The sequence below is a fragment of the Nuphar pumila genome, chromosome 9 (assembly GCF_984573655.1).
Source record: "Nuphar pumila chromosome 9, dmNupPumi1.hap1.1, whole genome shotgun sequence".
Taxonomy (NCBI): domain Eukaryota; kingdom Viridiplantae; phylum Streptophyta; class Magnoliopsida; order Nymphaeales; family Nymphaeaceae; genus Nuphar; species Nuphar pumila.
The window spans coordinates 96,776,424-96,786,927 of NC_143257.1; the positions used below are offsets into that span (position 1 = coordinate 96,776,424).

Consider the following 10,504-nt stretch of genomic DNA (forward strand, 5'->3'; position numbering starts at 1 on the left):
TCAGGTTTTGTTTTTCTTTTTTAAAGGTCTGAGTTCCGAATCGGGTCTCATATCAATTTCATTTCCGAAGTTTCGAGTTCCGACTCGGGCTTCCTTTTGGATCCGATGTTCGCGTTGGACCAATTGTTACGTCAAAAATTCGAGTTTTCAAGCTCGATTTTCTCTTTTGTCTTTTATTTTAAAAAACCAGGTTCCGACTCAGGTTTTTCCTTATATATATTCTTATTTCCAGAGTTTCGAGTTTCGACTCGGGCTTTCTTTTGGATCCAATGTTTGCTTTAGACCAATTGTTATATTCGAGTTCTTAAACTCGATTTTCCCCTTTATCTTTTATTTTGAAAAACCGGGTTCCGACTCGAGTTTTCCCTTTTTATATATTCTATTTCCGGAGTTTCGAGTTCCAACTCGGGCTTCCTTTTGGATCCGATGCTCGCGTTGGGCCAATTATTATGTCAAAAATTCGAGTTTTCAAATTCGATTTTCTCTTTTATCTCTTACTTTGAAGATCCAAGTTCCGACTTGGGTTTTTCCTTTTTATCTTTCGTTTAAAGTTTCGAGTTCCGACTCAGACTTTTTATTGAATTCAACGCTCATGTTGGATCCAATCATTGCTTTGAAGATTCGAGTTTTCGAACTTGGGTCTTCCATTTTATCTTTATTTTTAAGATCCGGGTTCCGACTCAGGTTTTTCCTTTTTATCTTTCATTTGAAGTTCCGAGTTCCGACTTGGACTTCCTATTGGATTCAACGCTCGTGTTGGAACCAATCGTTCCTTTGAAGATTCGAGTTTTTAAACTCGGGTTTTCCATTTTATCTTTATTTTCAAGATCCAGGTTCCGACTCATGTTTTTTCTTTTATATTTTTGTTTGAAGTTCTGAGTTCTGACTCAGACTTTCTATTGGATTCAACGCTCGTGTTGGAACCAATCGTTCCTTTGAAGATTTGAGTTTTTAAACTCGGGTTTTCCATTTTATCTTTATTTTCAAAATCTGGGTTCCGACTCGGGTTTCTCCTTTTTATATTTCGTTTGAAGTTCTGAGTTTCGACTCAGACTTCCTATTGGATTCAACGATCGTGTTGGAACCAATCGTTCTTTCGAAGATTCAAGTTTTTAAACTCGGGTTTTCCATTTTATCTTTGTTTTCAAAATCCGGGTTCCGACTCGGGTTTTTTCTTTTTATATTTCGGTTGAAGTTCCGAGTTCCAACTCGAACATCCTATTGGATTCAACGCTCGTGTTGGAACCAATCGTTCCTTTGAAGATTCGAGTTTTCAAACTCAGGTTTTCCATTTTATCTTTATTTTCAAGATCTGGGTTTCGACTTGAGTTTTCCCCTTTATCTTCCATTTTCGCGATTTTGAGTTCCGACTCGGATTTTTCCTTTTGATTTAATGCTCGTATTGGACCAAAGTGTTCCTTTGAAAAATTGAGTTTTGGACTTGGATTAATTTCCCGCTCAGGATAAGGGTTAAACCTGAACTTTCTGCAAGAGGTCCTTTGTTTTTAAAAGCTGATTTAGTCTCAGCGATGAGGCACCAAAGATCATCCCTTTTCCAAGCTTTAGGGAACCTCATTTTCCTCCTTTTGCAAACCCCTCTTGGACTTATTATGCGAAGTCTAGAGGTCCCATCACAGTTTTCCTCGCTCTTTAAGGATTCTGTATCCATTCAGGCTAAGGATTGAACCTGTTACCTCGCTCCTCGAGGTACCACCCGCTCAAGTTAAGGGTCAAACCTGTACTTCTTGCGAAAGCCATTTCAAAAGATGATTTAGTCTTAGCAATAAGGCGCCCAAGAACACCCCTTTTTCTCAACTTTAGGGAACTCCATTTTTTTTCTTCATTTCGCAAAACTATTTTGGATTTGTTCGTCCAACTCCGGAGGTCCCATCATGGTCTCTTCATTTTAAGGATTTCGTATGGTCATCCCCTTCAGGTTAAGGGTTAAGCCTGAACCTCACTCCCTTAGGTATCTTTCGTTCAGGTTTGGGTTAAACCTGGGCCTCGTTCTGATGAAGCAGTTCTCTCAGTCCCATCATGGTTCTTCCCATCGTGGAATCCATGCTGTTCATATCCATCCAAGAAAGGATCATACTTGAGTTTTATCTCACGAGACATTTTTCTCAAAAAAATGTCCCATCAAGGTCCTCATGTATTCCTTTCCTCCTGAAATTCATCATGATATATCTTCGTCCCATCCAGGTTAAGGGCTAAACCAGAGTCATTTCAAAAAGCTGATCTTGCCTCAACCATGAGACTTGATAAAAAATTCTTATTTTCCACCCTTTCGGGATCTTCATCCCAAAAGTCCCATCACGATTTCCTCGCTTCTTGTTATTTGGTCATATCATTTTCGAGGATTTTGTCTATCCAAAGCCATTCAGGATAAGGTATTAAGCCTGAAAGTGACATTTCTTCCACACCCAGTTCAGATCTGTTGACTAGGGAATTTTTCAAAATTTGGAGTGTTTTCTTTGCCACTAAGCTCGGCTTTCAACCAACTTAGTAGCAAAGAGGGGCATCTGTAAACACCCCAAAAATTTTAAAATCTTGTAAATATTCTCTCTTTGCCCCTGGAGCCTCATTTTCTGAGTAAATTGAGTCATTTTCACTCAAAATTCCAGTTTATTGCTCGGATTTACAGAAATCAAGTTCATTCTCTATATCTGACTCAATTCCAGATCCGGATCCAGTATCAAAATCTAAATCTGAGCCTTGTTACCCAAATTTTAAACCAAAATTTATAAAAATATCAAAAATAAATTTTAACAGGCTCAAATCGATCCATCCGGTATCCATTCGAATCCACGGCTCCATATTTCATGATTCGAGGTTAAAAACTCGAATATTTTCTCAAAATTCGGATCTAAACCCATTTTCTGAAGAATTCAAACCCGAATTCTCAAAAAAACCCTCTCTTGTAAATATTTCTCAAAAATACAAAAAAATAGTTTTAAATCTCTTATTTTCTGTACTTTTTAGAATTTTATTTAAAAAATGAAAAAAAATGAAGAAAAAGAGCAAAAAATCGAAAACAAAAGGAAAAGAAATGGTTGTTTGAAAGCCTCTTTTGAAAATCATTTTATGAAAAACCACTTTTTAGAAAAAACTCTTGAAAGGCGCCTCTTTCCAATTTTTTTTTTTAACGTTTTAAGCGTAACACAAAATTTTCCCAGCGGCCCCTTGTTGCAAAGGAGAGGCCATGGGAGGGGCTTCATCGACCATTTCCCCCCCCTTTTCTTCTCGATCCTTCCCTAGCCTCCCCCATGTGCATCCTTCCTTCATATATGTGCATCCTTCCTTCATCTACCCTCCGATCTTCTTCCTTCATGCCTCATCCACTGATCTTCAACCATCTCCTTCTCGATCCTTCCTCCATCCTCCATATAAACAACTGCAAGGAATCAACCAAGATAATTGATTATTAGTGCATCCTCCCCTTCGATCAAAGATTACATCCGTTTTCACCTCACAGAGCCACTGATTCACCTCTCCTCTTTACCTTCTTCCCTCCCCTCTTCCGGAGTTCCTGCAAGCAAAGTGAAGCTATCAGACTTCTCTCTTGTTTCCTCTGAAGGAGAATCAACCTCCAAATTTCTCAGAAATAAAATCCGTAAAATTTTTAAAATACGCAAGTTAATTATTTTTATGCAAATTTTGGTTAGAATTAGTAGACCATATTCATATGGATCTACTATAAAAATTAGAATAGTTTCCATGGTGGTTATCATTGGAAAATACATGTTTTATGTTATAAGTTTTTTTTTTAAAAAAAGTTGATAATTTTAGCAAAAACCATGATATATCTAATTGTTTTCATGCAAAATTTAATTTGAGATTTTAGTATATGTGCATGTGAATACTCAATGTGTAAAACCCGCAAAATTTTGAGAATTATCAAAATAAATAAATAAATTCTTGGAAATAGATACTGTAAATCGATGTAGAGTCGATCCAAACGGATCTTGTATCCATACTAGACCAAATGGATCCAGTATTTGGGTTCAAATACAATATATGGATTCAGATCCTGGATGGAGTCGAAACCCACTTAAAATTCAATTCTAAATTTTCAATTATAACTAAATTCGCAAAGCACATCTTAAATTTTTATCTCTTGCGAAAATCGCCTCGTTATGACCCATATCCTATCGATATAAGCTTTCCAGTAATTCACATGAAATAACGAGTTTTTTCCTCGTTTGAATCCCAAATTCAAGGATTTACTAGTCATATATATTATAAATTTGATTTATGATTCTCGAAACATGATTCCTCATAAACAATACTCACGCCACTTTGTACGTCTTACTTACACGATTTCGAACATCGCTCATCATTGAAGTAGTTTTAGTCGCAAAGAAGTGCAACCAAGTAAGAGTTGGCGCACTGGTGAGGTTGGTTGCCTATGCTGGAAGATAACATTGGCTTGAATCCCCTTGTACGCTAGAAATTAAAAAAAAATACTATTTTAAAAATACGTCAAAAGAGGATAAAATGATTATTGTTGCAAGAGTATGAAACGAAACAAGTAGTGGCGCACCGATGGGCTCGTTACCTCTCAGAGAAGAGATCTCAGTTCAAATCCCCTAGGTGCCAAGAAGACCTTTTTGCCAAAACAACAAAAAGAAAAGGGAGGAATGAGATTTCAAAATTTGAAGTAAGCTAGAAAAAAAACGTGGATTTAAAGGGAACATTAAAACAAGAAATTTCATTTTTTCTTTTTTTTAGAAAGAGGGCTGAGTGGATGACCAAGGTTGAAAACCCAACCGTTTGGAATAGGAAGGCCCATTCCACGACTTTTCAAAAAAGGGGCAGTTATATTCTATAATGGGCTAATTGTTACAAGGCAATAATGAGGAAGCATATGGGAATTCAAAAAGGAGGGGAGTTACAAAAAAAAAATGGAAACTCAAGAGGGTTTACAAAAATGAGTTTCATTGAAACTTGTTCCCTCTCTCTCAACCTTCCCTCTCTGGAATTTTTCTGCTCTTTCCTATCTCTACCAGCCGTGTGTTTCGTTCTCGAGTTTCACCTTCCACCATTGCTTCCGGCGAGGAGCAGGTGCAAGGCTACCAGACGTCCGCGAGGAGGGCAAACATTTTGCCGTTGGATTCACGTTCTCACGAGGTAGGGATATAGTCTTTTTATGCATGTGTGAAGCACCATGGGATACTCTTATGTGTTCAATTAACCGAATAGCCATCAATGTTATGATGTGTATAAGATTGTTGCTCCTGTACCTATGAGTGTAATGGTGTTTTTATTTGCTGAAAAGAATACCTATAGAATGGCGGTATAGTCATGAACACGTAGCTATCAGACTACATATGCATACAAGTTTTTAAAACAGTATTTCTCCCGATAACTGATCTATTTTTCTGATAGATGAACTAATATTTGGATAGCCATGAAAAGAAAAATATCTGGGGACATCCGTAGCTATGAAAAATGAAACTGTCTTGGCATACTTTTGACAATGTAATTAAAAAAAAAAAGAACTTCATTTCATTTTCTGCACCTGTATGCAGTTTATAAAAGAAAAAAACAAAATTTAATTACACGTAAGTATCATATCATGGATATGCATAATTCAGTCTATATATCCATGAAAACCCTTCATTCTTTTGTCATTTTACACCCTTAAATTTCTAATTATAAACATGCACGAGGGTTCCTCTCTAACTATGCAAAGGCACAGGGTGGATCTAATGAACTGCATTCATTCACTAATTGATTTTTATCTACCACCATGATATTTTTATTTCCAAAACTATGGAAACAACTGTGATCGTAACTTCACATTTTGTCTATATAAACTTAGTCTGATGACATAAGGTTCATGGGGTTCAATGAGATAATACCATCTAATACCTAATTGGGATATTTATTTAGGTTTGTATCAAAGTGGATACTTAATACTACAGGTTAAATTATGGTACTAAAACAACATGTATATATATGTTACATTTATGGTGTAACACTGGATGCTACATCATAAACCTTATAAATCATGAAATCAAAGAAGGTATATGACTTACACGCATATGAATACACATCTACCGATATATCTATCTATCTATCTATCTCTCTCTCTCTCTCTCTCTCTCTATATATATATATATATATATATATATATATGTATATATATATAACTATTGAACTTGGATCCAGTCCGGGTTCAGCAGACAAGTCCCATTGGAGTGACCCTTAGCATGTGATAAAAAAAAAACAATGGTTGCCAGTCGGTCCAGTTGACTGAAAGTCGAACTTGGAACAGGCTTGACATGGGTCACATGATGGGTGTGGCGCTACTGCTCCCCGATGTGTGACTGTCAGGTCGGTCCATTAATAGGACCCTTGTTATAACACCAAGGTCGGGTCCAATAGACTGCGACTCTCCACGGGAAAGTTGTCACTAAGTTACGACAAGAAAATATAAGAAAATATACATATGTAATTTGGTCCAATGGACTGGAGTTAAACCTGGAACAGGTTGTTGACGTTAGCAGTTAGATGGGTGTGGTGGCTGCACCCAGGTTTAAGGTTAATGGGTTGACCGTGTTTGGATTCAGCATAACTGAGTTCCACCGTGACCTTGAATAAGCATTGATAAACGGGAATTGTAGATTCTTCCACTTAAAAACTATCTGGTACTGATGTTGGGACTAAGCTCAACGTCTGTAGAACTGGAAGGTGGGACTATATACATACAGTGGCTAACCGTGGAACATGACTTCAGTGTGGTACAACTCAGGTTGGAGTTCAAATTTTATGTTCAGAAAGACATAAGGAATTATGACCATAGTGTGTATAACTCAAGTTAGAATTTTGAGTTATATGCCATGAGAAAGATAAGAAATTAGAGAACTAACTGGCATAAGAAATCTTTGTCGAGTCCATCGAGCATAAAATGAATGAGAGAAAATAAAGAAAGATAATGAATGGGAGAACTGGGTATACCGAAAAAGGTATATGTTACCGGTTTCTCATTGGGTTTCTGGGTACACTACGATGGTGTATGTTACTGGATTCTCGGGTTCTGGGTACACTAGGTTGCAATGTATGTTACCAGACCCATGATCCACTTTAGAGAGAGTGGGTGGTACACACTCCGTGGGACATGCTTGTGTAGTGAGAACGAGGCATCTCACCCGGTCCCCAGTCCTCGAAGTTAGGGGACCAGGACCACTAGTGAGTCCTAGGTGGTGGGTCCAAGTTTTTTGCAGAAGAGTTTTGGGTGCATCCAATGTTAGTTCTTGCCAATTGGGGATCTCTCTCGGTCGAGCACCATGCCTCTTTTGGGTATCCGTACGGCTAGTTATACATGGTATAAAAAAATGAACCCCCGTATAATCTCGGTCCGCTACGATGTCGAATGCCTGTGCGTACCCACAGGGTTAAAAAAAAATGGAATAAAGAATTATAACGATAATTGCAGAAATGCCCAATGAAACAGATAGAGGTTCTAGTAGAAACAAACTTAGAAATTGAAATTATCGAATCACTTACTCAAAAATCACATTAGACATGATAGAATTATAAAGAAAAGTCTTTTTATATAAGTATTAAATCTATGTTAAATCATAATTCACACCTACCTGTTCACATGACACTGCACATATGTATTCAGGTCTGTATCACTTACTCAGACAGTGGTAGTCTGATTCCTTTGTGGGTTACTGTTTTCAGGTGAAGCTATAAATGAATTATCAGAGTGAGGGTGGCAGCTTCGTCGGGGCGGTCATGGCACTACTACTTTTCTGTTTGATGTTTCTGGACATTTGAACTTGATGTAATCAACTTTGTTATGATGGAATAAGATTGTAGTTCTTGGTAGCTTCCCATTTGCTTAGTTGAATATCCTTTAAGATTTTTTTTATTAAATTTACATTAAAAATAAATGGGGGCGTTACAATTATGGTATCAGAGCAGGACAAAAAAGTAGTAGTCTTGACAACCTCGATGACCTGCCATCACTCTGTAAGTATATAATTTAATGAATTCACTAAAACTATGACCAATTTAGTCAGATTTAACGTTATTCATGTATTTGTTAATCACCAAGTTATAGAACGACTATAATGCTATTTTTTTATTTATTTATTTTATAAACATGTCCATGCCAACTAGATGGCATGGGATAACAAGTGCAACGACATTCTGGAGACTCTGCAAAACTTGGTTGGAGAGGTCGGCCAACAAGCCTCAGCAATGCAATAAATGGGCACCAACTTACAACAGGTGGCACAGGACAAATCGAATGCAGGTGGGACCATGTCGTACAAGAAATTCATGGATATGGATCCACTTGCGTTTGTAGGAAAGACCGATCCTGAGGTAGCAGAGTCCTGGTTGCGAAAAATAGAGAGGATTTTTCGAGTGTTGAAAGTTCCGGCCGAACTACAAGTAGATTTCGTCACATATCGCCTGAAGGAGCATGCAGAGAAGTGGTGGGAAACCACCCATGCAGTGAAGTTTCAGAATGGACCCGTGACATGGACGCAGTTCGTGGAAGTGCTAAACAATACCTACTTTCTAAAGCACGAGAGAACCAAGAAGATGCAGAAATTCTTCAACCTGCAACAAGGAGAAGGGTCGTTGGCAGAGTATATCACAAGGTTTCACAGCTTGGAGCGTTATTGTCCTAATATATACACGATGAATGAAGACCGTGCGATGAAATTTGCCCAAGGACTGAAAGCAGGACTCAAAAACCGCCTATATACACGAGGGCCAAAATCCCTCAACGAGGCCATTCAGGTTGCTACCTTGCTTGAGGATGATTAGAAGAAAGGGCAGAAGTTCTAGAAGAATCGCCTAGGAGTGCAAAAGCCAGAATTCAAGAAGAGGTTCGGTGGGAAGAAGTTCAACCTGCACACCAAGAAATCAAGGCATTTTGGAGAGCACAAGACAGGCCAGACACAAAGCCAGCGGTGCCAGAAATGCAACTGGTTCCATCCATGACAACAATGCTCTCGGGTGATGGGCGACTGCCTTTACTGCGGAAAACTGGGGCACTATATCAGGGAGTGCCGCAAGAAACATGCAGATGATGCGAAAAAGGCAATTGAAGACCAACAACCACAACCACAGCAGTAAGCACCGCCACCTCAGCAAGCTAATCAGAAGAAGATGGCCGAGAGAGTTTATGCGACCTCGACAGAAGGACTCCAGAAGGGCGATTTGGTCTAAGGTACAGTTCTCATATCTGGATAAGCTACCTTAATACTCTTTGATTGTAGAGCAACACATTCTTTCATATCTGTCAATTTTGCTAAACAACTTAGATCACCCACCGAATCATTGAAGCATGAATTAGTAGTCTATAACCCCATCAGATTCAATGAACCATGTGTAAATTACATGCCAAACATACAAGTCATGTTAGGGGAACAAATACTGCTTGCAAATCTAATCCTACTCGATATGACTGAATATGATGTCATATTAGGTATGGATTGGTTGTATGAACACTATGCTAGAATCTTGTGTAGAGAAGGTAGGGTGATCATATCTCGACCTAATGAACCAGAGGTTGGGTTTTGCCTTTCGAGACCGATTATAAAGCAGAGGATGATATCAGCCCTAAAAGCGAATAAGTATGTCCAAAGGGGAGATACTGCTTTCCTAGTGAATGTGATTGGGGGTGAAGTCAAGGTCCAGATCCACGATCTAGATATTGTCAGAGACTTTTTCTATGTGTTTCCGGATGAGTTACCAGGGATACCTCCACCTCGAGAGGTGGAATTCGGAATTGACTTGGTACCAGATACTAAGCCAATCTTCAGAGCACCTTACAGAATGGTGCCAGCAAAATTGGAAGAATTAAAGAAACAACTTCAAGAACTGATGGATTGTGGGTTCGTAAGACCAAGCATATCACCATGGAGAGCACCGGTGTTGTTCGTGAAAAAGAAGGATGGATCAATGAGACTCTGTATAGACTATATAATGCTTAATTAGGCGACAGTGAAAAATAAATACCCGTTACCTCGTATTGAGGATCTATTTGATCAACTAAGAAATGCTAAAGTCTTCTCAAAGATCGACCTGAGATCCAGTTATCACCAGGTAAGAATCAAAGATGAGGACATTCCAAAGTCGGCCTTCTGCACTAGGTACGACCACTATGAATTTGTCGTGATGCCTTTTGGACTCATGAATGTGCTGCCTTCATGGACTTGATGAATCGAGTCTTTAGGCCATACTTGGACACTTTCTTCATTATCTTCATTGACGATATATTGATATATTCAGAGAATAAAGATGAACATCGAGAGCATTTGCGGATCGTACTGAAAACACTATGAGAACACCAGTTGTACGCAAAATTTTCAAAGTGCGAGTTTTGGCTCGATCAAGTTATGTTCCTTGGACATGTTATCTCCAAGGATGGTGTTTCGATGGACCTAGCAAAGGTGGAGGATGTAACTAGTTGGGCTCCACTAAAGAATGTTAGCGAGATCAGAAGCTTTCTCGAATTGGCGGGATATTATAGACG

At 38.5% G+C, this 10,504-nt stretch overlaps 1 protein-coding gene across 1 annotated transcript; it reads left to right on the plus strand.

Moving 5' to 3' along the window:
- Positions 1-8,277: 8,277 nt before the first annotated feature.
- Positions 8,278-8,790, plus strand: LOC149828732 (uncharacterized). Its single transcript, XM_090017125.1, has one exon. It carries the CDS (start codon positions 8,278-8,280, stop codon positions 8,788-8,790), a length of 513 nt encoding a protein of 170 aa, XP_089873251.1.
- The last annotated feature ends 1,714 nt before the right edge of the window (positions 8,791-10,504 follow it).

What these genes read in the sequence shown, in the direction of transcription:
- LOC149828732 (XM_090017125.1), top strand. Translation starts at nt 8,278, where the DNA reads ATGTCGTACAAGAAATTCATGGATATGGATCCACTTGCGTTTGTAGGA.